Below are 27,470 nucleotides of genomic sequence, written 5' to 3' on the forward strand. Positions count from 1 at the left end.
GGGTGATAGGTGAGTGGCCTGGGGCCCGCTAGATTTTAGTGACGGTCCACTCGCTCACTCACTGGCCTGACTGCACGCGCTTGTAGCTGGCTGCCGACGCGTTGTGCCTGTGCCTGTGCCTGTGCCTGTGCCTGTGCCATTGCCATGCCCAAAAGTCAGTAAACGGTTGCCCAGTCTGCTCTCAACAAACAACACTGCTCGCGGCGACCATGATGCTGTCGCTGGTGACTGCTCTCTTTCCGTTTGATCACTCTACCTAAATGTTTCAAAACTGCCTCAAGCTACTAGTCTGCGCAGCCCGACCGAGAGGACCATGCTCGCTGTACCAATCGCTACGTCTTCAAGATGGCCAGTGGCTCTGATTCTGGCTCGCTCTCTACTATCCCCGAGATAAATAGCTCCGAGGAACAGAGCCATCGCTTCTTCGCGAATGTCTCCGCGAACCACAACTCCCATGCGCCCGCCATGGCTGGGCCTGCCCCACAGGACTTCCACGACAACGAACTCCAACTTATCTTCGATGTCGTCCAACGAGCCGAGGAGTTGCTTCCCAGCGCTGGCACGGCCGTGACCGCCTTGTACGCAGCCCACTCGGAGATTTGTCATAAGCAAGGACTGAGGGCCGAAGTCGACCAGCGGAAAGCTACCCTTTTCTTCAAGCTGGGGAGCCGTACGTATGCAGACACGCTTCGAGGATCGTTCGAGGAATGGCTACGCCGGATGAACTGCACGATCCGATTTGACGACAATGAGGACTCGGCAGTCGAATCTTATAGCGACACAAACGACGACAACTTCTCTTCACTGTCCGACCATCCCGACCTAGCATACGACGCTGACGGAGCAACCGACTCCGACGAAGACACGAGTGAACGCCCAGACGAAGACGGTGACATCGATGAGGAAGAGGGTGGCAAGGCCCCTTCCCCTCACGGGGAAAATCTTGGTGTTCAGAGACGTGAGGTTGAGGCAGGGCCTGAGAGCTTCCTTGAAAGAAGTGCGATTGCTTTCGAGAACCATCGCGCCAAATTCGCCGCTGTCAGCAATATTCAACAATGGCAAGCCCGGTCGTCTGGCCTAGAGATGCAGCTGGAAATGTTCCACGATGCTAGGGAAGCGGATTTTATCGATACGGCGGAAGACCGATTTATGTACTGGAAGGACACTGCTGCCGAGCTTGAAGAAGCCCCTGTCAGTCATATACCTTCGAACGTCTACTCAAAACGCATTGAGACGATAGCATGTCGGACCTATGAAATACTGACTACCAAGAAGATTCTGGCTCAGTGGCGGCGACAATGTGCTAAGCAACCACCTGAACCGGTCGTGGAGCTTCCAGAAGAAGAGTATGAGGAAGATGAGGCAGGCGACTTGCATCTATCTAAGCTTGCGGTACGAGCTCACGACACTCTCATGAAGTCTCGTGTGTTCACTTGGTGGTCCAACAGAGCATCCGAGGAGGAGGACAAAGCCCGCGTCGCCCTCCGGGCTCACGAGATGGGGCTAAAGTCTAAAGCTTTTGGTGTAAGGCCCAGGTTGGAAGTATTGGCGCATGCTTTACAGCAACGAATGCTGTCAAACGATGGCTTGGTTTCGCCCACTGACGTACCGGAGAGGCCGGCTTCGGCCCCGGTAACATCCACCTTGTCTCTGGGACCGCCGCTTCAATCGCCTGCCCCAATCGTGAAGAGTGACGAGGTCTTGCCTCAAGTCGTCGATGTTGCACAAGAAGAGCCAGAAGAGGACGAACGCACAATGATTGCCAGGAGGCATATCTTGCGGATGCGCTTCTTCCGAGCTTGGGCACAATATACACAAACACACACCGATAAGGTCAAGGATCATGTCATGCATGCTACTTTCGACTCGTGGCGTGGCAAGTCTGATGCATTAGTTGATAACATTTCCAGGTATTCTCAACAACACGAGCAGATCACTGCCACAGTCACATTACAGAGGTGGATCAACACTGCCATTGAAACTGCCGGCTTGAATGCAAAGGCGGAGGAGGTTGAAACACGAACTCGGGTTGAAAGTGCTCTTAAGCCGTGGCTTGCCAAAGCTCGTGCAGGGCGTAGGCTTGAAGAGAAGAAGGGGGGCGACTTCTGGCAATGGTATAATACACCTTTGCGCGATGTAGCATTCGACAGGGCCGCTAGTCTATATCACGAAGATCGCAAGAAACGTGAGACAGTCTCAAGATGGAGACTCGTAGCCAAGGAGGCGAGAGCCAAAGGAGACGTGCGACAAGACTGGGCATCCCGAGCTGACTACTACCGTGCCATGACAACGACCCTACGCACTTGGAAAGCACGTGCTCGGGAGCACGCAGTCCAGACGTCTATGAAGGAGGATGCTTTCGACACTTGGCGACAGCTCAGTGCTGGGGACCTCCCACGTCAGCAACAAATGCAGTCGTTCGCTGAACGGGCAGACTTCTTCTACAAGATGACCGAGATACTCCCAGCTTGGCAACTTGTTGCGGGAGAAGCTAGCGAGGGGCATCGGCAACTCCAAGAATACAGCGAGCGTGCGAACTTCTACTACAGGGCTCGAGACACGGTACTGTTATGGAGATCTTTGGCCAAGAAGAGACGGAAAGCGAAATTCAAAGAAGCCCACCTGGAGGTTCGCCGGAGAGTCAAAAAGGAATGGGAGAGTATTGCATTGCTCAATGGCGAGATAGGCTACACGCAAGCTACGACCGCTACGAGGAGATGAACGTAGCCTTAGAAGATGCCATTGCTGGCCGCGAGTATATAGTGACTGCGGAAACATTCGGCACCTGGAGACAGCGAGCGCAGGAGAAGACACAACTGAGCTTGATCAGCAACGATACCATTAAGCAGCGAACAATCGATGCCTGGAGAGAACGGCATTGGGCTGCCCAAGACATGCAGTTCGAGGCTGGACAGTACCGAGAGAATCGGAACATGGGCAAGGCCCTCAGAGCGTGGAATCTCAACTCACTCCAGATCAGCAGCCGAAGACACACAGTGGATAATATTCGCGAGAAAAGTGGCCGCAGATTACTTCGGCAAGGTTTTGAAACGTGGCACAGGAGTGTCGAGGACAAGCTTACGCCAAACCAGCCCCCCAGGGGAACGGGGATGTCGCAGAGGGTGCACAGCTGCAGGCCTCTCGTCTTCTGTCGAGGAATAGCCTTATCTCATCATGGCGATCTACAGCGACATTGGAGTCCCCACCACCTCGGTACCGAGAACCGCGGGAGGAAGAGGGTGTTGCAGAGAAGCCGAGAGCTGAGCCGCAAGTCGAGGCGGAAACACCCTATGCCCCTACTCCGGGCAGGCCACAATTGTTGCTCGGGTCCTTTGGAAAACAGCAAACCACCACCCCGCTCGCCCCCGTACCCAGTCGGCAGGCGGCATGGCAGGCGAGAGATTCGATCCTCGGGGGTCCGCCATTGAGATGAGGGCCAACCGTGCAGGCGCTGCTCGTTCAAGACGGAACTTGCGGGTGTCCTGGGCTCAATAAGATCGGTCGTGCTGTGGGAATTCGAGTCGAGAGATTGTCATGTTTAGACCACAAGGCGTAAGATGATGGGACAGGGATAAATCTGCATGAGTAGGCGTCGAGTCATTTGATACCCCATTGGTTATAGTTCTTAGGTATACTGAAGGCTATATATAATTACATTGTTTTCTAAGTTCTTCATATACTATATATATATATATATCCGACTCTCTTCTACTTTGATAAGGATGTTAACGGTTATATAGCACTTAAAGACCTTCAGCTAATAGGATGTTAGCATATGCCGATGACAGCGAGTAAGATAACAATGTTCTTCGCCGAGGAGGGTGGGCAGCCGGCTTAATTAAAGCCGAAAGCCGGCCAACCCAAGCCGAAAGCCGAAAACTCTACTTCGCTCCTACATACGGACACGGATATGTGATAGCTTGGGAATACACACTATTCGGAATTCATCTTCCCATATTAGCAGACTTCGAAGGACTATCCACATTACTTATCAAAGATGGCTCCAGCACAGCAACTACCCTCACCTGGCATTGCACCCAGACGTAGAAATGGCAGGAAGCAGGCCTGTGTGCCGTGCCACGAAAGGAAGGTGGCTTGCGACCATATATTGCCCGTCTGCCAAAGGTGTCGGGCTACTGGGAGGACCGAGCAATGTACATATACGCTCCCGGCAGGGAGTCCATCCACGCCATCCTCGGCTCCAAAACGCCGGCGACTATCTGCTACAGCCTACAGCGAAGTCGCCGCAGCAAGGGCAACCTCGTCAACCCCTTGCCCGAGCCCGATGAGCCTGCCCACCCTCCACCGGGCTACCTTGGGCCGACGAGCTTCTTCCCTGTCTTTGAAGAGGCACAGACCCATCTGCTGACGCCGTCGATGTCCGAATCTACTGCTGCGCTGGCTGACCCATCGGATAGCTTAGCCTCGCTAACTCCTGGCCGTCCTCAGGAGCCCGAGGAGACGTTGAAACTATGCCTCGAGGTTATCTCTTGTATTCCATCGCGATCCGTGAGCGAGGTGCTATTTGCACGAAATATCAACCCAAATGATACCTGGCTCCCTGGCGGTCGCCTCCGGCTTGCACACTCACTTTACGATGCATTCGGCACCAGCCTCGAGGGCACACGGCGCTACCCACACCTCCGCGATATGGCCAACACGCTCTGTTCCAACTCCAAGGCCCGCTTCAACGAGGACCATGAGGACCCTGACGAGTATATGGGCGCCATCTGCGGCCCGCAGTTGCGCTGGGAGGGTCTTGGTATGATGTTCACGTATTGGGCCTTCAGCGCTGCCTTGACTCGCGATGTGGAAAGTGACCCAGGCGGGCAGAATGTTGTTACCGGACGCCAGATGGTGCTTCGCTTCACCAAGTGTGTTTCAAAGTGCATCGAAATCTGCAGGAAGCTCCGAGCATCTCCCAACACCGTATTTGTCTTTCTATGCTTCCGGCATGTGCTATTAGAGTCCAACGTCTCAGGGGACGCAAGTGAGTGGACCGTATTTTCCTAGAGCTTCCTTTTGGGCGTAGGCTGTGCTGTTGTCCTCGTGGTTCTGATGAGTGGGAAACATAGGCTTGGAGACGTGGAAGTTACACGCCGAGCTCGTGGCCCTTACGACATTCCTTGGCTTACACTGTATACCGAAAACCACGCCCTACGAGCCAAGTATATCCTCGGAGATCAAGAGAAGGTTGTTCCACTGCATCTATAATATCGACAAAGTGATATCTACCTTTACCGGCAGACCACCCTTGCTCAACGCTAGGCATGTTTCGACGCCGCTCCCTTTGGACATCGACGATGAGTTACTTTTAGGCGACAGGCAACGCTTGCTGGAGGTTGCGCGAAGGCCAGAGATAGCGGACGAGCGACATTTCTACGAGAACAAGATGAAGTCGGTAACGATCATGCGGGCCCGTGGGATGATGGCCTTCATCCGGAACGACATTCTGGATATATCCCTGGGCCAAATCCACGGCGATGTGGCGGCTTCCCTCAGGTGAGCTCTCCACCAAGCCGGTGCCTCTTCATGCCCGCGGTTCTAGCAAGGAAACTAATATAGCAGGCAACTTAGTCAACTACGCCAGCGCGAGCTCGAAACTTATTCGAGTTTCCCAGAAGTGCTCGCCTTCCGGCTTGAAGAAGTCGGAGGCAATGCCTTGGATCCCGCCACCAGATACGCGAGGTTCCTGGTCCGCCTTGAGCACCTCCAGAACCTCTTCTTCATACAGCGGCTTTATGCCAAGCACGGCCAGAGCGATCGGTCAGAACTGCTGACTGTCTCTTATGAGATGGTTGCCTTAACGACATATTTCTGGACGCATCGAGACTGGTTCACGGGCATTTTAGGAGACTACGAGTGGCTAGTAAGTGTGACTTAAGACTTACAAGACCTACTCACCCTTATCTCTTCGACTGCCTTGGTATGCTGATTTTGATTTCCGTCCGATTCAGGTTATGTCCTATGCTGCGCCGGCCGGGGTATTTTAAGCATGGAGCTGCTCAGCCCCTCGCCGCCGCCACTGCTACCAGCTTCTACTCCCACTCCTGGATTGGGAACTTCGGCCACCACCGTCCCGTCGTCCCGTGATAATACTACTACCGGCAGGGGTAATTCCTTGCCAGCAGGGCCTTCTCCTTCGTCTTCCTCAGCAGCCGCCGGGCCTTCCTCTTCGTCTCCTCGTTCGTTCGGCACCCCGCCGAAGCGCTCTCAAATCGTCCAGCAGCTGAGCCTGCTCGTCGGGTTCCTCGAATGGATCCGGCCCTCGGCGCCCAACGGCGAGCTCTGCCGGACGGTCGGCCGCATCATCCGCCACATCCTCGACCAGACGTTGGACGGACCGCCCGTCGGCCTGGGTGGGGATGCGCCGCCCCTGGTGGACTGGAACCAGGTCGACTTTTCTACGGATGTGAGCAACTACTTCAACTTTGACCTGTTGGATACGTTTGATTGGTTGTAATTTGGGGCATGTTTTATGAGGAAATCGGAGGGGCGGCGGGCGGCACTTGCCGAACAGCTGTTGTTCACGCTACACGCTACTTGCTGTTCACGCTACCCACGGTCCACCACAACCCCCCCGGGAAACGCGTTTCCGGGGCCTGAGTGGACGTCATGTTGCAGCCAGCAGGCAGGAGCTTGGCGCTTGGTGCTTGGTTCAGATGACAGAAGACAGCTAGCTAAGGTTGACGCGAATAAAAGCATTGCCAATTGCAGCAACATCTGGGAGGCCACCCGAAAGTCGCAACTAGATTTTGAGTTGTTGTATTACCACATGACTTGATGTGACCGAAGATAGACACCAGTTCGAGAATACTACAGTTCTTCAGACCCCGTTTGCCTACTCCTATGTAATTCCCATCGACTGCTGCTGCCGTTCCTTTGTCATACTACTACTAATATGTACCTGGGTCCCTGTCGTGCATGCGTTTAGCTAAACGAGCAAGCTCCCTCTCAACGCACGTTGTAATCCGATCAGCGGGATTCCCGAAACACCGCATCTCACCACAGTCACTCAACGTCCGAACTTCCAACTTCCCACTTCTCTACAGCGCCAAAGCCAAACTACAGTCAGCTTGCCCCGGGATAGCACGCCTGCTTCTACCTGCAACACATTCCCGACTGCTGCTGCGCGCGTCCTGCGATTCTAGCCCCCGCCGAGCCGAGGGTTACTGCTACTGAACCGACCTGTACAAAGCCAGCAATGCGCACTCGGTGATTTTGCATGTCCAGAGTCGAGCATGAAGGCAGTCCTTCCGGGAAAGCCTGAGGCGAATCTTCAGGCGCTCTCGACGGGCTACTGGAAGGGCAAGCGCGTCATCGTCTACACCACTGGCAATGCCCTGACCATACTCTCCGGCCCCGATACCATTCTACAAACCATATACGACGATGACGAGCGCAAGTTGGAAGCTGTCGCCTTTGACGAGGCCTCGGGGAAAATGGCGGCCTGCACAGGAGCTACAGTCAGGGTGTATAAACCCCTAGAGTATAGTGACGATGCCCTCAAGGTTCGTGAATCCCGGAGTTTGGGGATAATAGCATATCCCCTCCAGACCAGGTAAAATGTAGCTTACCAAAAATATGCAGTGGTCCTTGCAGTCTTCCTTCGATATCGAAGACGCCCCATCGAGTGCGACCTTGTCCTGGGGCAGCTCTGAAGAGCTCCTGGTTGGCCGCAACTGCCTCTGGCTGTACGACACGTCCACGACGAATCCCACGCTGCACTGGAAAGCCGACCTAGCCAGCCCCGTCAAAGCTGCCACCTTATCGTACGACTCGGCGTACATTGCATCCGTCGGGCATCACGATCGCCTCGTCAAAGTCTGGCGCAGACTGAATTTTGGTTCCGAGGAAGTACACTTCGATTTCGGCTATCTGTCACATCCGCGCGCCGTGACGAATATGCAATGGCGCAAGCCTTTCCACGTAGACCAAACCATTGAGAATGTTCTCTACACGTTTTGTGCTGATAATGCCCTGCGCGTGTGGACTGGCGCCGAAGGTCTCAACCGGGAACCGCAACGTCTCTGGGGTAAAATTGATCTGGCAACAGCTATACAAGATGACTCCCTCCGAGACACACCTGGAAACGAGATGCGCTGGGCTTTTGTAATCAACCAGCGTGACCTGGCTGCAGCGACGGAGAGTGCAGTCCAGGAAAGGTCCGGCGTGCAGGAGAAAGAAGATGTCCAGTTGCAATACTTGATATCCATCGCAAACAGGGACACTGAGATATGTGTAGTCCTCGACGGGAGGGGAAACATGGCGGCGTATGCGCTCGAGAACGTCAGCCATAAGTCGAAAAGTGCGAACCATATTGACAATGTTGCGCTGGTCAAATCTAAGGACTTTGACTTCATGGGAAAGAATAAGGGTTTCCCCCATGTTGAGATTACAAGCTACTGCAACAGGTCCTCCAGTCACCTGTACGTGTTGGTGCACCAGTTTGACGGAAAAGTAGAGGTATACGAGAGCAATATAGCGGACTTGCTTGATCCTACCTTGAAGCCTGGCCGCTTGAGCCACCGAGCAACGTGGTCGGGACATTCATCATCCATCAAGAAGATTGTGCGCAACTTTAGCGGACGTGCCATCGTTTCGAGGACAGAGGATGGCGAGAGTATGGTTTGGAGGCATGCCATCAAGTCGAGCGATGCGAAGCTTTTTCGTCAAGCCGTCATCCCAGAGAAGCGACATATTCATCGGATATGCATCTTTCGCGGTGGTAGTTTCGTCGTGTTTCTACACCACGATGCCATCTGCCTATGGGACTGCAGGCCATCTGCGCCTTTGCTACTTGCAGAGCAGAAGTATGAAGTCGCGGGTAATCCACTCTGCATCTTGGTCCTCCCACGACCTGACGTCGACGAGGTCTCTACCGCCCACATTGCGACTATTACATCGGATCAGAGAGGCATTGTCTGGGAAGTAAAATTACCGCTTACCGACTATGGAAAGGCACAAACCAATGGCCCCAAAACGATGTCAGCATCTATACGCGAGTTCTGCAGTTTCGAGCTGGACGGTGCCGGCGATCTTGCCTATGTTCTACCTGTAGACCCAGCAGGAGCCTCGCCAGTCAGCTCTGGTTTCTTGGATGTATTTGCCAAAGATGTTGCAGTATCCTATACACACTCTGGTCGGGTCGAGTTTTGGACTGCGCGAGTAGACAGGAACCGCAGCCGAGTGGAGTGGCTTTCTACTGCGGTAATGGAGACTGGCATCACGGAACCAGCATTGGTCAGTGGCAGCACTAGGAAGAAAGGCGCGTTGGTAAACACCAAACGGTCAGAGGTTACGATCTGGGACATCCGGGGTGCGAGGCTTGAATATGCACAGGACTTTGGGGGCCATAACACCATACAAGACCTCGACTGGACATCAACGCCAGACTCTCAGTCGATACTGGCAGTAGGATTCACCTATCGAGTGATCCTACTTTCCCAGATGCGGTTCGATTATCTGAACAAGGGTCCGGCTTGGGCGCAGATACGAGAAATCAACCTTCGAGAACTCACCCCGCATCCCATCGGCGACTCGACTTGGTTGAGCGGTGGCGACTTGGTCATCGGCGCTGGAAACCAGCTGTTTGTGTACGATCGCATGTTCGAGCCTCCAAGCTCCGTCGTCAATAACAGTCGCCTGCCACTGCGTAAGGGTGCGACCAGAGATCTTTTCGAAGTGGTGCAAAGACTCAACGGGCCACTTCCCATCTTCCACCCCCAGTTTATCAGCCAATGTATGCTTACTGGGAAGAATGTCTTGGTGAAGCTCATCCTGCTATCGTTGAATCATACGCTTAAGTACTATGCCGAGGGTGATATTATCGATGACTACTTAGGCCTCGATTTGTCACATTTCTACCTGGGCGGTAACGTAAGTTTAGGGAGCCCTGTTTGCTACATAACCACTTACTAACTGTATCTTCAGTCCGATGACAATAATGAGTCTTCACGTCTAATGGGACAATTATCTCTTGATGAAAGCGAAGATTCATTTACTGAGGACATCGCTCTCAGCATCTGCGAAAAGCTGCAGAAGATACCCCTGCCGCAGCTGTCGGGCCACGAGCAAATACAGTTGCTGGATATAGTGGAATGCCTCGGCCTAGTAGAGCAGCAACGGCGATCAATGGATGAGAACGGGGCACGATTCATGCTCTTCTTCCGGCAACACGCACTACGGAAAGGTCGCACAAACGAGTACCACATGTCCTGGCGTGAAATCAACTGGGGCTATCATTCGACGAGCCAAGACATCCTGACCGACTTTGTCTCGCGGCAGTACCACGGCTCCATGCTGTGGGAGAACGCAAGAGAGAGCGGCATCTTCATGTGGCTAACAGATGCTGCAGCAGTAGTGAGTTGCCCCAGTAGTTATTCGGGTTGCCTCGGCTAACAATCGGACAGAAATCACAATTCGAGATCGTGGCTCGTAACGAGTACACCAAGAGCGAAACGAAGAGCCCAGTCGACTGCACCCTATTCTACCTTGCCCTGAAGAAGAAAACAGTTCTCCAGGGTCTCTGGCGTATGGCCCACGGAAACAGGGAGCAGGCAGCTACTCAGAAACTGTTGGCAAACAATTTCGAGGATTCCAAGTGGAAAACCACAGCTCTGAAGAATGCCTACGCTTTGCTTAGCAAGCGTCGATTTGGTGAGTTAGCCCAAGTCCGGCCATGCGCATATCTGGCAAATACCAACTAACCTCTCAACAGAATACGCGGCGGCATTCTTCCTTCTCGCCGATCACCTGCAAGATGCCGTGAACGTTTGCTTGAATCAGATTAAAGATCTGCAGTTGGCCATTGCCATTGCCAGGGTTTATGAAGGGGATGACGGGCCTGTCATGAGGAGACTCCTCGAAAACGAGGTGCTCGCCGTGGCATCGCAGGAGGGTAACAGGTGGCTCGCATCATGGGCTTTCTGGATGCTGAGGCGGCGTGACATGGCTGTTCGGGCCTTGATTGTGAGTTTATGCTGGAAGCCTCCAATGGACGGGATAATACATGCTGACCACGAGGACAGACGCCTGTTTTCACCTTGCTCGAGACGCCGTCGACGCCAGACCTCAAGGCCAAATCGTTCCTGACCGACGATCCCGCCCTCATCGTGCTATATAATCAGCTGAGACAGAAAACACTACAGACTCTCCGGGGAGCCTCCAAGGTGACACCCAAAGTAGAATGGGACTTTGTTATCCACAATGCGCGACTCTACGACCGCATGGGCTGCGACTTGCTAGGCCTTGATCTCGTGCGCAACTGGGAGTTTCTGCGAGCGCCAGTTGCACAGCCGGGGTTGGGCGGCGAGATCGACCCGCGGAAGCTGCTGCGTAGGAGCAGCTCGCTCGTAGTGGCGGATATGCCGCTGAGCCCAGTGGACATTGAGATGAAGACAGGACACCACCCTACGAACAAGGTGCAGCAGACGCCCACGGTGTTCGAGGAGCCTGACGCGAGCAGTCTCTTGGATAGCTTCGGTTTCTAGTTCTCAGTCGGGTTTCGTTGTTTGTGTGCATTGCGTGCCGCGCGCGTCTTATGTATTTCTAGGCATCTTACTGCATGGCTTTTCTTTGGTCCGCCTTTAGCATCCCGAGGTGGGTTCCAGGGGCGTGTATGGGAAACTACTGGAGTCGGAGTTGGCGCGATGCTGTCTGTAGCTTTTTTCTATTTGACATAGGACACTGTCTGATATATAGAACTGCATGGTTTGGGCGGTCGATGTTATTGCTGGTCAAAAATAGCTGCATGCGCTCTCCCGAATTCTACTTTCGGTAACTTGATCTTGTCTCCCTTCATCGAGATAGACAGATGCGCATCGCCTTTGTGGCACGGTTACATAGGAAGACCAGTGGGAAAGCAGACAAACCGGCGTCATTCGCGGCGTCGCACCAGCCCACCAAGACTGGCAGTCTGTTCTAGACAAAAGACGGGAGACCGGCGGGGAGAGCGTGCCGGGTTACGCAGATAATCTCAAGTATCGGTGGTAACGGCTTCAGCGGACGAATGCGGGTTTTCTGATGTCAATGTTTCGGGGGGCGTCATGGGCGCTAGTTGGCAATGGCACTGATGTTTCCGCCCAGACCTTCCTTACCTTACTCGAGCATGGATGGATGAGATGAGTTGAAGAGCCGACGGCCCTATGACCATATGACCCTATTAATAATCACCGTTATGTTTCTCTCGTACCTTGTCTGCATCTGCCATTCGCATTTCGTCCATTCGCATTTCGTCCATCCGCCCAACCATCCATCCGCCCATCGACTCCATCTCAAATCCCGGGCCCGCTCTCCCTCTTTATCTGCACCGGGAGGTCACGCGCTATCAATACCCATCCATCTTTCTTTCCTTTCTCTCTCCGCTTTGCATTGTTCTTCTTTCGCCGTCGATATGCTTGCTTGATATTTTGTCATCAGAAGCGGATTACAGAGCGTTATATAGCTCGCTGTTGCTTTCCTCACTCGGCCAAATATATTTTTCGGCCCGCCTGCCAGGCAGGCTGTACCCGCCATGTCCGCCATGGCTACTACGGAGCTTCCACCGGCAGGGGCCGACGAGCATCATCAGCACCCCCGCAGCCGGCGATGATGGCGATGAATCCTCCCGCCGCTGCCACCAACGTCAAGGTGCTTCCCGAGGGCCAGCACTTCACCTGGCGCGGCGTCGGCGTCGGCCTGCTCGTCGGCCTGGTTATTTGCTTCTCCAACATGTACTTCGGGCTGCAGAGCGGCTGGGTCTCCATGATGACCATGCCCGCCAGTCTCATGGGCTTTGGCCTCTTCAAGATCTTGCAGCCGCACCTCCAATTCCCCTTTTCGCCCGTCGAGAACGTGCTCGTGCAGTCCGTGGCGGGCGGTATGGCCATCATGCCTCTGGGCTGTGGCTTTGTCGGGGTGGTGAGTAGTCCTGCCCCTCTACTTCTTTTTAGGCCGTGGCGCCAGCACTCGGATAAATTCCCGAAAGAAATGCGAAATGCGAAATGTTAATACGCTCAATCCAAACATCTAGATGCCGGCTCTAAACTACCTGCTCTCCGAAGAAGAGCAAGGTCCCGTGTTTCTGCCCATGTGGAAGTTGATCGTATGGTCCCTAGGGCTGTGCTACTTTGGCGTCGTATTTGCTGTGCCTCTGTAAGTAACGTGCTGCCAGAGACGCTTACAAGCGAGATGAAGGTAATGACTAATAACGTGCAGCCGGCGTCAAGTAATCATTAGAGAGCAGCTCAAGTTCCCAAGCGGCTTCAGCACCGCTGTGCTTATTGGCGTGCTGCACGGCAAGGGCCAGTCTCAGAACGGCGCTGCCTTGGACCCCTCGAAAGCAGCCACGTTCGGCAGTCTGGCCATAGAAAACAGGCCCTTGATTGAGAATGAAGACATCAACGATGATGACTCCGACGACGTGAGAACGCTCGTCGACGGGGAATCGCAGATCAAGCCGGAACAGAAGTACAGCTGGGGCGCCAACATCCGCCTGCTCCTCATTTCGTTCGCTGTGTCTGGCATCTATACATTTCTCACTTACTTCTTCCCCATCCTGCGCAGCCTTCCCGTCTTCGGTGCTCACGCAGCCACCACATGGCTCTGGGACCTCAACCCCAGTCTAGCATATGTCGGCCAGGGCATCATCATGGGGCCCGCCACTACGATTCACATGCTGATCGGTGCCGTCGTGGGTTGGGGTATACTGTCGCCCTTGGCGCATAATCGCGGCTGGGCGCCTGGTTTGATTAGCGATTGGGAGAGCGGCAGCAAAGGTTGGATCGTTTGGATCTCGCTCGCAATCATGCTAGCCGACTCCGTCATCAGCTTGGGATATGTTGCCATCAGGCCTATCATTCATAATGGCCCTGCCTTTGTTCGAGAGAGCATAGAGAGATATAACCAGGGAGGTGTCCGAAACGTGTTCCGGTCTAAACGACGAGGACCCCGCTACTCGGCATTGAACTCGGATGAGGTGGATCCTCATATGTCTGCAAGAAGGAGAAGCTCGACGTCAGAGCTGCTCCCTAGTCCCGACTTCCACGAGCATGGCGACGAGCTACGAACTTGGGACGAAGACGACGCGCCCCCTGAACAGCTGGTCGGGAGCAAAACCGTCAGTATCGGCCTAGTGGTTTCGATATTGGTATGTGTTGCCAGCATCCATATCACGTTTGGAGATCTGGTGCCGCTATACGCCAACGTCATGGCCATTCTGATGGCGTTGGTCTTGAGCATCATGGGGGTTCGAGCGCTGGGCGAGACTGATCTCAACCCCGTCTCGGGAATATCCAAACTGGCGCAGCTCTTCTTCGCCCTGATCATTCCGCAGTCCAACAAGTCAAGCGTGCTGATCAACCTTGTGGCTGGCGCCGTATCGGAGGCCGGAGCGCTCCAGGCCGGTGATCTCATGCAAGATTTGAAGACAGGCCATCTGCTCGGCGCGGCACCGAAGGCGCAGTTCTGGGGTCAGGTCATCGGGGCGACTGTAGGTGCCGTCGTAAGCGCCTTTATTTACCGACTATATACGGCCGTGTACCAGGTGCCTGGTGAGCTGTTCGAAGTCCCTACGGCCTATGTCTGGATCTTTACAGCACGGCTGGTGACGGGACAGGGATTGCCCCCCATGGCCAAAGATTTTGCCATCGGCGCAGCTGTCATATTTGGCTTCTTTACCATACTGCGGACCAAGGGGATGGGCAAGTGGTGGCAGGTGTATATCCCCGGAGGCATTGCTGTAGCAGTGGGTAAGTCAACAAATCGCCAACCCGGCCGCGTCTACAACGCCATGGGACGTGAATGTACAAATGCTGACTTCGATGTATCAGGCATGTATAACGTCCCTTCGTTTACTCTAGCAAGGACCATCGGGGGTATCCTGAGCTGGGTCTGGAGGAATGTGCTGAAGAAACAAGACACGCCATTGATCGTGCTGGCTTCGGTGAGTTCTTACGATTAAACAAATTCCTCCCACAGAATATTACATGAGCTAATACTACATCTTAGGGTTTTATCTTGGGAGAGGGGTTCTTGAGCATTGTGAACTTGCTCTTACAGAGTGCTCAGGTGCCACACCTATAATTAGATATATATGGACCATTTGAAGAGCTCTTTACTATCTTCAAATCTTAGCAGGCTGGAAAACGCACGATACTAGACAGAGCTTCATAGATTATATATACCGTTTGATATTTATCCAGATACGATGTTCCTTGCCATGTATTCCGCAGTCAGAAGAATAGCCGACTCTATACACTTGGTTGGAAACCCCCACCAAATTACTCAGCCCCCACTTGGAGAATGTGTGATCGTATTGAGGGGCTTGCATAGTAGTCGAATGATTGATAGTCACCAAGGTTCAACGCAACTGGTATTTAAGAGTGTCTCTTCCGCCGTGGACAAATCGGTGTACTTGAAAGCAAACCTCACCCGTACTGAATTCTCCCTACCTAGTATCTATCGTTAAGCCAGCCCCAGAATCGCTCCAACATGTTGATCAACGAGAGCCATGTCGACGTGCAGACGAAGGCGGATGGAAAGGAGTCTACCATGAGTGAGAAGAGCCAACCCCACGTCCTACTCGCGATGGGTTAGTGGCCTGACCCTGAATAGGAATCTTCCTTTTCCACCCGACTATTCCCCAGTACCCCAATGCGTAAGGCCCTCGTTTGACCGGAGCTTGTTCTTCATCGCTAATTTTGATCAAGCCGATTCCCCGGTATTGCACTCTTCAGCGAAATCTACCAAGGTACGAGCAACCTAGCTTGCACTGTCGCTCCGCATACCATGCTCATCCTCCCGTAGTGACTGGGCCCGTTGCCAGATTCGCTCGCCAGATCGCTGGTCAGGGCTACATCGTCGCGGCGCCGTCGTCGTATCATGACTTCACTGGCCCCGAGCCGCTGGCCTACGATGTGCCGGGCACAGACGCCGGCAACGAGTGGAAGGTGAAGAAGGCAAGTTTCAGGCGTCAACCCCTGATGTCATTTCTTGGCGAATGTAGATTGACTAATATTTCTAGACCCTGCAATCGTACGATGCGGACTCTTACAAGACTGTCGACACCCTTCTTGGCCTCCCCACGTGCACTGGGCGCATCGGCGTTACGGGCATGTGTCTTGGCGGCCATCTGGCGCTGCGTGCTGCTGTAAGTTTTGTTACTTCTTTGCTATCTGAGTATCTATATACCACGGCGGCGATGAAAGATGATCTCTAACGCCTCGGGCCGTAGCTCGACCCCCGCGTGAACGCGTGTGTCACCTACTTCGCCACCGACGTCCATAGCCGCACCCTGGGCCCCTACGACGCCGCCAACACATCGACCGAGGCGCCGGCCGACAGCAACCACACGATCGACCTGCTGCACAAGACGCAGGCCGAGGTGGCGCTGATCTTCGGCATCAAGGACACGCACGTGCCCGACGCGGGCCGGGACCTGATCCGGGCCAAGCTGCGCGAGCACGGCGTCGTCTTCAGCTTCTACGAGTTCGCCTGGGCGCAGCACGCCTTCATCCGCGACGAGCTCAGCAAGGGCCGCTACGACCCGGCCATCACCAAGGTCTGCTTCGAGGTGCTGCTGGAGCTGTTCGGCCGCGCCCTCAAGACGGATCTGGGCACCAAGGACGACAAGCCCGAGAAGCTGGAGCACGTGTGTTAGAGGCTGAGAGAAATCAAGAAGGCCGGAGGCGGTTGACTGTGGTTGATGGAGTCTTATAATAAAGTGCTGACTCCTGACGGGGCTTCGGGGTTGAGGGTATTCATCCACCAGGGACGGCCATCGATTCTCCCATGACGGCGTGCCATATTAGTTAGGTACATTGGTGCATGCAGCTATGCGCATTAGGTTGACCAGGGTAGAACAAAGTTCGGCATGTCAGCATCAATGTGACATGAGGTTGACTGTCCAGCCTCACTCCAAATCGTTGCCGTTTCGTAGTCATTGGATTGTGCGATGGACTGGAAAATACCTGGAGCTTGGACCACCGCAAGTGGCAGTATCTGCCCTCACCGTTTGTTTCATCGCCGGGTTGACGGGGAAATCTAGATGCTTGTGTCATGTCACTAGATCCGGTTTGGACGGCAGAAGAGAGCTGTGGAATTTTTCAATACAGATTCGACCCGGCTGCCTGGGGCAACGAAAGGTGAAATTTTTCGGTGGCAAGCCAAGGCACAGTCGGCTGCTAGGCTCCCTGCTACTGCTAGAGGCTGTAAGGCTGCCAGATGGAACAGCGAGGTTGGAAAAAGATCAAAATGACATAGCACCATGATGTAATATGTGGACTGCGGGGTACGAAGTCGAAAGGGACCGGCCCATAGAAAACACACCTGGGAGCGTGTCTGCACGCCGGCCAGGAGACGGGAGACAAGACAATCAGGGAAGCCAATTGAGTGCAAGGCGAGGGAAAAATCTGATTGCGAAGCGGGCGGTACCTGAAAGAGCGGCGGAATGGGGTGGACTGAGATGGATTGAGGCAGAGGGCGCCCGAAGGCACCTGAAGGCACCTGAAGGCACCTGAATGCCTGAGTCGTTGCGCGAACCTCCAGGCTGTTGCTAGACGGAAAGCCATAGAACCTTCTCGAGAAGTCATGGTGGGGCACGCCCTCGCATAAGTACGTAGGCAAAGAATTCCTCTTCCCGCTGCAATTCTGATCCTCATTCTACATTCACATCTCCTTCTCTCTACACACAATTGCCCAGAGGAAAAATCTGCTTTTTTCTTCTTCCCAATCGCAGTTGTCCTTGCCCATTAAATAGGACATCTCTTCCCACCCTCTCTCGAGAAGTAAATCCCCCACTTCTTCCCACTTGCATCTACACACCCCAACTCCTCACACACAACCGCCAACATGGTCGCCGCTGTCGGTATCGATCTGGGCACCACCTACTCGTGCGTGGGTGTCTTCAGAGACGATCGCATTGAGATCATTGCCAATGACCAGGGTAACCGCACAACACCTTCCTTCGTGGCCTTCACGGACACGGAGCGTCTCATCGGAGATGCCGCCAAGAACCAGGTCGCCATGAACCCCCAGAACACAGTCTTCGACGCCAAGCGTCTGATCGGCCGCAAGTTTGCCGACCAGGAGGTGCAGGCCGATATGAAGCACTTCCCCTTCAAGGTCATCGACAAGGCCGGCAAGCCTGTCGTCGAGGTCGAGTACAAGGGCGAGTCCAAGAACTTCACACCCGAGGAGATCTCCTCCATGATCCTCATCAAGATGCGCGAGACGGCCGAGGCCTACCTCGGTGGCACCGTTAACAACGCCGTCATCACCGTCCCCGCCTACTTCAACGACTCTCAGCGTCAGGCCACCAAGGACGCCGGTCTCATCTCGGGCCTGAACGTCCTCCGCATCATCAACGAGCCTACCGCCGCCGCCATTGCCTACGGTCTTGACAAGAAGGTCGAGGGTGAGCGCAACGTCCTCATCTTCGATCTCGGTGGTGGTACTTTCGATGTTTCTCTCCTCACCATCGAGGAGGGTATCTTCGAGGTCAAGTCCACTGCTGGTGACACTCACTTGGGTGGTGAGGACTTCGACAACCGCCTGGTTAACCACTTCGTCAACGAGTATGTGCACCTCGTCCCCCTGATATCGTAGCACTATCAAGACATCTGCTAACAGTTCTCGCTTTTAGGTTCAAGAGGAAGACCAAGAAGGACCTGTCCGGTAACGCTCGTGGTCTGCGCCGTCTCCGCACTGCTTGCGAGCGTGCTAAGCGAACTCTGTCTTCGTCCGCCCAGACTTCCATCGAGATCGACTCTCTCTTCGAGGGTATCGACTTCTACACCTCCATCACTCGTGCCCGCTTCGAGGAGCTGTGCCAGGATCTTTTCCGTTCCACCCTGCAGCCCGTCGACCGTGTCCTTGCCGACGCTAAGATCGACAAGTCCCAGGTCCACGAGATCGTTCTCGTCGGTGGCTCCACCCGTATCCCCCGTGTGCAGAAGCTCATCACCGACTACTTCAACGGCAAGGAGCCCAACAAGTCCATCAACCCCGATGAGGCCGTTGCCTACGGTGCTGCTGTCCAGGCCGCTATCCTTAGCGGTGATACCAGCTCCAAGTCCACCAACGAGATCCTGCTTCTCGACGTTGCGCCATTGTCTCTCGGTATCGAGACTGCCGGTGGTATGATGACCAAGCTCATCCCCCGCAACACCACCATCCCCACCAAGAAGTCCGAGGTCTTCTCCACCTTCTCCGACAACCAGCCCGGTGTCCTGATCCAGGTCTACGAGGGTGAGCGCCAGCGCACTAAGGACAACAACCTGATGGGCAAGTTCGAGCTCACTGGTATCCCCCCCGCTCCCCGCGGTGTTCCCCAGATCGAGGTCACCTTCGATCTTGATGCCAACGGTATCATGAACGTCTCTGCCCTCGAGAAGGGTACCGGCAAGTCCAACAAGATTGTCATCACCAACGACAAGGGCCGCCTGTCCAAGGAGGAGATCGAGCGCATGCTTGCTGAGGCTGAGAAGTACAAGGAGGAGGATGAGGCCGAGGGCCGCCGTATCGCTGCCAAGAACGGCCTCGAGTCTTACGCTTACTCTCTGCGCAACACTCTCGCCGACTCCAAGGTCGACGAGAAGCTCGATGCCGCCGACAAGGAGACTCTCAAGACCGAGATCGACAAGGCCGTTGCCTGGCTCGACGAGAGCCAACCTGCTTCTCGCGAGGAGTACGAGGAGAAGCAGAAGGAGCTTGAGGGCATTGCCAACCCTATCATGATGAAGTTCTACGGTAGCGCTGGCGGCCCCGGTATGCCCGGTGGCATGCCCGGCGGTGCTCCTGGTGGCGCTGCCCCCGGTGCCGGTGGTGACGACGGTCCCACCGTCGAGGAGGTCGACTAAATTGCCTGCCTCCTTTCAAGATAATACCCTGCTTTCTTCGTTTCGGCGTTCACGGGTGTCCTTGACACAAAGGTGTGGTTGTCTGGGACAAGGGTTTGCACTAGATTTTCTACATAATGATGTTCAGGGCAAAAGTTTGAGGTTTCACGATTGCATGGGTGCATGCTAGGTAGCAATCATCCGACGAATCAATGATAAATAGTTCATAATACTCTCTGGCTCTTCCCTACTGTGACTTGAAATTGTTCCATTATTTACTTGCTGCTGTCGGTATTCTAATTATATTCCTGAATAACCTGAACAATGCGGTCCATGACCAACGAGCTGTCATTTTGCGGCGAGACTTGCAGTTTCTAGTCTGTTCCCCCGTGTTAAGTGCCATAGTGATAGCGAGGTTGACCAGACAAAGGCCTTGGTGCCAGAACGCCTAATGTCTAATTGCTTTAAAAATTTGCCATCCTGTTTTGGCAACATTGCCATCATCGCATAACTATGGAACTTGGGACAGGTTCGTTACACGCTTCGCCCTAACTTTGTTTATGGCATTTGTTACATGCGGTAGGTGTGGAAAGTAGCGAATTGTATAGCATTAATCGTGAATTGTTGTTGTGTTTTTACATATTTAGACTCAGCGCAAGCCAGTGTTCGACACTATGAATCACTCCCGAACTGCTGTTCCCACACATCACCGCGTCTGTTCCTGCTGTGCGTCCTTTGCCAGGGCCTCCTGGACGGCCCGCCGATGCTCGATCTCCTTGACGCGCCACTCCTCGTCGCCGAGGGTGGGGTTCTCGTACGTCTCCCGGAAGGCCGAGTCGTAGGGCACCTTCTCGTCGCGGCTCTCCCAGACGTCGGCGCTGCTGGGGCGGCCGGGCCCGTACTTGTTCCACTCCTTGCGGCGGTAGTAGTCGCGGACGGCCTCCTCCTTGCGAGGGCCCGACGCGGTCCGGTTGCGCATGCAGAACCAGAAGTCGTCCCAGTGCTCGCTGCACGTCCGCACCGTGCCGGCCCGGTAGATGCTGTGGAACTGGCTGCCCACCCCTTGGCAGTAGAAGGCCGCGTCAAAGGCCTGTCGGCATGACATGGTCGTCGGGAGGAGCGACTCGGAGAGCGGGTCGAGCGGCCGCGGGCGCGCTGCGTCGTCATTGTCATCAGCTTGCGTGGTGTTAGTGGTAGACCTTAACGTCTGTCTGGTGCTGGTGGGCTGGTCATTGGAGAGGGAAAAGGGAGATGGTGCTGATGAGGATGAGGATGAGGATGATGCATGGTGGTCGGATGGGGTGGCGGACGCAGTGCCTGACGAGGAGCTTCCCCAGATGGAGCCCCAGAGTGACGACGACGGCGACGACGACGGTTTCTTGGGCGTGTCGGTGGAGGTCGGTCGCGAGGACTCTGCTGGCCGGCTGCTGCTACCGCTGCCGAACTCTTGCTGTATCTGGGCCAGGAACTTGGCTATTTCCGGGTCGCCGTAGTCGTTCTCGGACTGCTTCGCGGGCGACGGGGTGGCGGCAGAGGACGCTTTTGTCTTGTCGTGATTCGACGCCTTGGAAGGCTCAGGTGTTGCCCATAGCCAGCCCATTTTGAAGGTAGTTGCAGGATGGATTCCGATGGATATGTGGCGAGGGTGAAGTTCTCGATAAGCAATCAAGGGCGGGGGAAGAAACCGTGGGGCAATTGGTTCTCAAGGTTGGTCTCGTCACCATCACACCACCGGCGCAGACTGCCTTCCAGATGCAGCCTCTGTATGAGAGCAGCCAATGGGGAATGTTTCTCCAAATCCGTGTCCTGCGCCAATTGCCTGCCCAGAGGATGTACCGAGCAGTACTGATTATACACTAATGATACAAAGACAGCGGGGGACGAGCAAGAGCCGGGCTTGGGCGCGAAAGGAAGGTTAATGACGTTTTCCACAAGCATGAGACTCTGAGCAGGCGAACTATCCCGTCGTCCCTCTATCGCTTGTCGGCTATCGCAATCAGAAGCCGCCCGCTATCGTGTGGCTGGTGTGGCTTTGCTGGACGCTCTACACATATATGTGGCGTGTAGAAACCGGGCATGTGTGTACCTACTAAGTAGGGTTAGGCAGGCTATGACCTCATGCAGGCGAGCGGGCAGCTGGAGCAGATGAGCTGATCTCGTTAGTCCGGGACCCAGCTGGGGCTCGGCTGGGGCGGTAATCAGAGTAATAATAAGAACAGTTGTTACCCAGGCTCGTCTCCCTCTTTCTGCTCTGCTTGACCCCCAGGCTGAATGAAGCCACTGCGCCGTCATGACGGCTTTCCACCGAGGTCTCGTCCGGCCGGCTCTCAGGCTGCCCTTGAGACGGGTCTACGCCCACAGAGCATGGAAAAGTTCGAAAGCCAAGGACGGCGAGAAGACGGGCCATATTGATGCCGAATCCAACGAGTCCATACTCTGGGTCGACACCATCTTCCCCTTGAAGCTTACCGGGCTTCTGCGGACGCCATGGCAGAGCCCCGACAAAGACCTGTCGGAGCTGTTGAAGCGCTCGTACACCTCGACTCTCGGCATCATGGACCCCATGAACACGGTCAAGCGTGCTTTGCCCAAGTCGGACAACATCAAGGTCACCGAGATCTTGCCCAGGCTGAAGGACGGCGGTGCTTTCGTGAAGTTCTCCCACCCGTCAGGTGTCGACCCCAAGGAGATCGCAGCCACTATTTCCCAGGGTCTCCAGGAACACCCCATCCGGCCGTTCTTCAGCCCCTTCAGGAGTGTCCATGCCGGTCTCGTGAAAGGTGTCCCGTGGCTCGAAGACCTACACCGATTCCCCTTCTCCAGGCTGCGGGTAGAGTTCGTCCCCAAAACACCCGGCGAAGAGGCCGTCGAGCTCTCGCAGGAAGACCTGTACAGCATCTTCCGCCGCTATGGCAAGATCGCCGAAATCAAATCACAGGCTTTTGACTCCAAGGTCGTCCCGCGCTTTGCTTATGTTGACTTCGCCCTGGTGCGGGACGCCATCATGGCTCGGAACTGCTTGCATGGCTTCGTCGTCTCTGCCGAGAGCGGAGGAGGCAAGGCCGGGACCAAGCTTCGGATGTCATACGAGGACCGCGCCAAGGGCCACCAGTACTGGAGTTGGATGTCAAACCATCCCCGTGTTGTCTTCCCGATTCTCGTCGCTATTCTGACTGGTGTCACTGTCGTCATCTTTGACCCGATTCGCAATTTCTTCGTCAAGGCCCACGTGAACAAAACGTTCCGTTTGAGCAACATCAAAGTCTACAGATGGATTCGACGGCAGACTTCGGACATCTTCACAACCTTCCATCGCCAAAAAGTCAGACCAAGCCGGGCTCAATGCCGTCTGGAGCCACCGCAAAGACCTGATTGAGCAGATCCAGAAGTGGCTGATGGAAACGGCCGAGACCTTCATCGTCGTCCAAGGACCTCGCGGCTCTGGGAAGAAGGAGCTTGTCACAGAGCAAGTTCTGAAAGGCCGAGGCAATGTTCTGGTCCTTGACTGCAAGCCCATTGTGGAGGCAAGAGGAGAATCTGCAACCATCAAGCATATGGCGGCCCAGGTCGGCTACCGCCCCATTTTCTCGTGGGCCAACAACATGAGCAGCATGATCGACCTGGCAGTCCAGAGCACCACGGGTGTCAAGGCCGGCTTTTCCGAGACGCTCGAATCGCAGCTCCAGAAGATCCTGGCCACCGCCGCATCGGCATTAACCGAGCTGGACGTCGCGGGTCGCAAGAAGACCGATATCGACGCCCAGCTTCCAGTTGACGCATTCCTCGAGAGTCATCCTGAAAAGAGAGCAGTTGTTGTTATTGACAACTTCCTGCACAAGAGCGAAGCCAACGCCATTGTTTACGACAAGATTGCCGAGTGGGCTGCTGCTCTGGTGCAGTCTAACGTTGCCCACGTCGTTTTCCTGACCAACGACAGCGCATATTCCAAATCCCTGTCCAAGTCGCTCCCGGACCGTGTCTTTCGTCAGGTATCTCTCGGAGATCTCTCGCCAGAGGTTGCCAAGAGCTTTGTTGTCAGCCACCTGGAAGGCGACGACGAGCCAGTCGCCGTAATCGACGATGATTCTGATGAGCCTGCAGAGAAGCTGCCAAAACAAAAGCAAGCAGTCAACCTGAGAGAACTCGATGATTGCATTGGAACGCTGGGCGGACGCTTGACTGACCTGGAGTTCCTGGCCCGACGTCTGAGAGCTGGCCAAACCCCCAAGCAGGCAGTTGCTGAGATTCGCGAACAGACCGCCTCCGAGGTCCTCAAAATGTTCCTCTTGCCTGGGGGCACCAAGGTTGACGAAACCAGACACTGGACGGTCCAGCAGGCTTGGTACCTGATCAAGGCCCTGGCCTCCGAGGACAACCTGCGCTACCACGAGGTGCTTCTCTCGGACACCTTTGCCACCGACGGCGAGGCGGCCCTCGAGAGCCTCTCCAACGCCGAGCTGATCACGGTCAAGAACCTCAACGGCCGGCCCCACAAGATCACGGCCGGCAAGCCGGTCCACCAGGCCGCCTTCACGCTGTTGACCCAGGACCGCGTCTTGACGGCCAAGATGGACCTGGTCGTCCTGGCCGAGCTGTCCAAGATCGAGGGTCGCACCATCGAGAAGGTCGAGAACGAGCTGGCTCTGCTGGGCGGGTTGCCCAGACAGCCTGCCGAGGCGGCCGGGCGAGTTAACTACCTCCTGACCAAGCTGCAGGCGAGTCAGGCCAAGATCGAGAGCTACGACAAGGAGTCGGCAGGCTTGAAGAAGGTTCTTCTCAACCAGTACTAAATAGGATGGACCCGGCTGGCTTAGAGTCTTTAAATAGAAGGTATACGCATGTTAAGATACCCTGCTCAGTTCAACATCTATTCAATTGCTATAAACACCGTCTATTTGCCTAGGAATTTGCTTGATGTTGGACATGTGAACTGATACTGCTTCAGCATCCAAGGTGGCAACAGCCTTTGTGGCTAGGTATAGGACCGAGTTGGCCCTCGTAGGTCAGGTCGCATCACACGGGAAATCTGAGTTCGACAGCGAAACATGATTATATGAAATTTTTGTTCAGTTCCTGCGTAGCCAACGTACGCAGTTTGGTATCATCACGCATACATGTAAAATAAATATCCCTGGGAAAACGCCATGATTCTTTTCTTGAATAAGAGATGCCTCGTCGTCCCGTGATTCCTGGACCCTGTAGTCCTGGACGGAGACCTGATGATGCTCATTTCTCATGCTTACTCTCCCTCGGGCGCTACGTGCATCTCACAGCCTTGTGCAAAGAAGATGCGCGCAGGCTTCTCTGTATCGTTCGCGATGCTGTAATGGTTGCCTGGAAAGAAAGAAAAAACCATGATTAGTCTGTGTTCGCAAGGAGATCATAAGATGCATGCGTGTCTTACCTCTCGGGACAAAAAACTGGCCACCCTTTCCAATGCGGAAGTTCGTGCCCGCAATCGTGACCACTACACTGCCATAGTGTACGAAGAAGACCATTTGCATCTTACGCGCGTTCTTGGGTTTCTTCTCCGAATTAGGAGGCAGGTCTACTATACCCGAACCAAAGAACGGCAGTGTCAGAGTCTTGGCAAACTGGAAGGTGGCTCCCTTGATGTCCTTCATCTGGACTGCCGCCTCCGATATGGCCATCTCTTCATCAATCACCTCGACTTGCTCCTCGCCTTCGGGCGGCTCCTGCTCGTACTCCGGGCGCCAGACAATGCACTCGCCTACCATGCGGCCAGGATCATCTTCCCAGTCAGAGCGGTCTTCGTCCTCTTCATCTTCCTCTGCCGAAGCCCGGCGTTTCGGTCTACCTCGCGCGCCGCCGCCACCGGGCCGACCGCGACGCTTGGATTTGGGCTCGTCTGGCCCGGCCTCCACTCTGACAACGGATTTGATCGTCGCTAACTTGATATGGCGGCCGCCTTTGTCTGGGACTAGATCTTCGTTGTCCGTGTCAAACTCGTAGCGCTCTCCCTTCCAAAACTCCAATGGCTTTGCCGAGATTCTGCCCGAGCGAGTAGTTCTGATATTGCCTTCACCCAAAGCTTCGCGTCTCAGAATCTGCAGCCCCCTTGATTTCGGCATCGGAGCGCGAGGAATCACAGCAGGAGAAGCAGGGCCTACACCGGATGATTTGCGCTTTCGGCCAGGCTTACCCTTGGCTGCGGGTTTGGAAGCCTCGGCTTTGACTGGCTTCACCTTCTCCTTCCGTGCCTTTTGGTACCACGATCGTCAGCGTCCGCAGACTCAGATGCTTCCTGGCTGCCCTGGTCAGATATGCGTCGCTTGGATCCCTTTGTGGTCGGCTCCGGGGCCTGAACTCCGGAATCTCGTTTTGGGCGGCCTCGTTGTTTCTTGGCCGGCGCTTCCGCAGGCCCAGCAGCATTAGGTGCCTCAAGTTCAGATGAATCGGCTCCCTTGTTCTTTGGCTTGCGTCCACGTTTCTTAGGCTGCGGCTTCTCCACTTCGATGGGAACTTCCTCTGCCGGCTCCTCCTCCTCTTCCTGCTCCTGCTCCTCTTCCTCCTCTTCCTCTTGCTCTTGCCCTGATTCATTCGCTATCTCGGGTTCATCAGGTACAGGAGATCCTAGGTCACTAGCGACCTCGCCCATATCGAGGACCTCCATAGGCTCTTCCTCCTCCTCCTCCTCCTCCTCCTCCTCCTCCTCCTCCTCTTCCTCTTCCTCATCGAATTCTTGCTGCACAGGTTTCTGGTTCTTATTGGGCCGCGCGCGTCTAGGTAAGTCTTCCTCGTCGTCTGATGACGGGATTCTGTTGACCGGTCTGCTGCCTTGGGACCCCGAGCTCTTAGCCTTGAAGGTTCCATTGGTAGGGGGTTGCAGGGTTGGGTCGGCGAAGTTCAAGCGGCGCTTAACCGACTTGCTCGTGGGACTCTCTCCACGGTCATCGACGACCGATCCCCGGGTAGGCGATGATCCAGGGGCTATGTGAGTGTTGTGCCTGGCGGGTGAATTGAGGTGCGTCTTGACAGGCGACCGAGCTCTGGGAATCGAGAGGCGGCCCTTAGCCGGATTCCTCATGCGAGCCACCGTGGCCGGGCCTAGTTGGGACTCTGCAAATCCGAGTTAATGTTGGTGCACCATGCCTTTGGCAGCCACGCAGCCGTGGTGCAGTGAAGTGCCTACCATCATCGAGCTCCATGCTCTGCTCCTCGTCCGACTGCTCCTCCTCATACTGGCCATTTGCGGCGCCATTTGTATTTTTCGCAGTGTCGGTCTCCTTCCCAGGCGATGAGAACAGGTTGTCGACAGGTTCCATGCCATATTCGTCGCGCTCGCCAGTATCCACCAGAGTAACACCAGTTTTCCTGTCGCCAACGTGTTAATTGCGGTTTCTTCTGCTCCGGGGACGGATTGGTAGGCGCGAACATACCTGCCTCGAACACCGAGCTCGAAGATCTGGCCCTCGTTTTGGGAGGGTTGGTTGCGCCGTTGCGACGAAGCTTGTCGCGGCGCCATGGCGGTTCGGCGTGGGGGTTTCTATTGACACGATTCAAAGAGTGCGCGTTGTTTTTGGCAGCAAATATCGAAGTAGAAACTGGCAATTGGTCGCATGCAAATTCATCGGGAGCATTCACTATTGTTCACGCAGCTGGACGCGTGAGTAGTGCGACGGTTGTGAGTCG

At 54.9% G+C, this 27,470-nt stretch overlaps 9 protein-coding genes across 9 annotated transcripts; 7 read left to right on the plus strand and 2 right to left on the minus strand.

Moving 5' to 3' along the window:
• Positions 1-345: 345 nt before the first annotated feature.
• PG998_009657 (uncharacterized protein) lies at positions 346-2,721 on the plus strand (the record flags this gene model as incomplete). The annotated part of the gene is made up of 1 exon (XM_066876473.1): positions 346-2,721. One exon carries the CDS (start codon positions 346-348, stop codon positions 2,719-2,721), a length of 2,376 nt encoding a protein of 791 aa, XP_066728629.1.
• A 1,431-nt stretch (positions 2,722-4,152) lies between these two features.
• On the plus strand, positions 4,153-6,463 carry PG998_009658 (uncharacterized protein; the record flags this gene model as incomplete). Its single annotated transcript, XM_066876474.1, has 4 exons — positions 4,153-4,990; positions 5,076-5,502; positions 5,578-5,873; positions 5,958-6,463. 4 exons carry the CDS (start codon positions 4,153-4,155, stop codon positions 6,461-6,463), a joined length of 2,067 nt encoding a protein of 688 aa, XP_066728630.1.
• Positions 6,464-7,241: 778 nt separating this feature from the next.
• On the plus strand, positions 7,242-11,492 carry PG998_009659 (RAVE protein 1 C terminal-domain-containing protein; the record flags this gene model as incomplete). The annotated part of the gene is made up of 6 exons (XM_066876475.1): positions 7,242-7,511; positions 7,591-9,879; positions 9,934-10,362; positions 10,413-10,659; positions 10,721-10,971; positions 11,031-11,492. 6 exons carry the CDS (start codon positions 7,242-7,244, stop codon positions 11,490-11,492), a joined length of 3,948 nt encoding a protein of 1,315 aa, XP_066728631.1.
• Positions 11,493-12,588: 1,096 nt separating this feature from the next.
• On the plus strand, positions 12,589-15,063 carry PG998_009660 (uncharacterized protein; the record flags this gene model as incomplete). The annotated part of the gene is made up of 5 exons (XM_066876476.1): positions 12,589-12,900; positions 13,013-13,134; positions 13,198-14,729; positions 14,811-14,923; positions 14,989-15,063. The coding sequence occupies 5 exons, from the start codon at positions 12,589-12,591 to the stop codon at positions 15,061-15,063; spliced, it is 2,154 nt and encodes a 717-aa protein (XP_066728632.1).
• Positions 15,064-15,471: 408 nt separating this feature from the next.
• On the plus strand, positions 15,472-16,639 carry PG998_009661 (dienelactone hydrolase; the record flags this gene model as incomplete). Its single annotated transcript, XM_066876477.1, has 4 exons — positions 15,472-15,571; positions 15,787-15,929; positions 16,004-16,129; positions 16,214-16,639. 4 exons carry the CDS (start codon positions 15,472-15,474, stop codon positions 16,637-16,639), a joined length of 795 nt encoding a protein of 264 aa, XP_066728633.1.
• Positions 16,640-17,829: 1,190 nt separating this feature from the next.
• Positions 17,830-19,838, plus strand: PG998_009662 (hsp70-like protein; the record flags this gene model as incomplete). The annotated part of the gene is made up of 2 exons (XM_066876478.1): positions 17,830-18,554; positions 18,623-19,838. The coding sequence occupies 2 exons, from the start codon at positions 17,830-17,832 to the stop codon at positions 19,836-19,838; spliced, it is 1,941 nt and encodes a 646-aa protein (XP_066728634.1).
• Positions 19,839-20,523: 685 nt separating this feature from the next.
• On the minus strand, positions 20,524-21,417 carry PG998_009663 (Early meiotic induction protein 1; the record flags this gene model as incomplete). Its single annotated transcript, XM_066876479.1, has 1 exon — positions 20,524-21,417. One exon carries the CDS (start codon positions 21,415-21,417, stop codon positions 20,524-20,526), a length of 894 nt encoding a protein of 297 aa, XP_066728635.1.
• Positions 21,418-22,107: 690 nt separating this feature from the next.
• PG998_009664 (uncharacterized protein) lies at positions 22,108-24,607 on the plus strand (the record flags this gene model as incomplete). The annotated part of the gene is made up of 2 exons (XM_066876480.1): positions 22,108-23,079; positions 23,141-24,607. The coding sequence occupies 2 exons, from the start codon at positions 22,108-22,110 to the stop codon at positions 24,605-24,607; spliced, it is 2,439 nt and encodes an 812-aa protein (XP_066728636.1).
• Positions 24,608-25,056: 449 nt separating this feature from the next.
• On the minus strand, positions 25,057-27,303 carry PG998_009665 (cupin domain-containing protein; the record flags this gene model as incomplete). Its single annotated transcript, XM_066876481.1, has 5 exons — positions 25,057-25,151; positions 25,222-26,013; positions 26,049-26,897; positions 26,971-27,152; positions 27,218-27,303. 5 exons carry the CDS (start codon positions 27,301-27,303, stop codon positions 25,057-25,059), a joined length of 2,004 nt encoding a protein of 667 aa, XP_066728637.1.
• Positions 27,304-27,470: the final 167 nt, after the last annotated feature.

The sequence above is a fragment of the Apiospora kogelbergensis genome (assembly GCF_038363985.1).
Source record: "Apiospora kogelbergensis strain CBS 113332 chromosome Unknown utg000006l_segment0_segment0, whole genome shotgun sequence".
Taxonomy (NCBI): domain Eukaryota; kingdom Fungi; phylum Ascomycota; class Sordariomycetes; order Amphisphaeriales; family Apiosporaceae; genus Apiospora; species Apiospora kogelbergensis.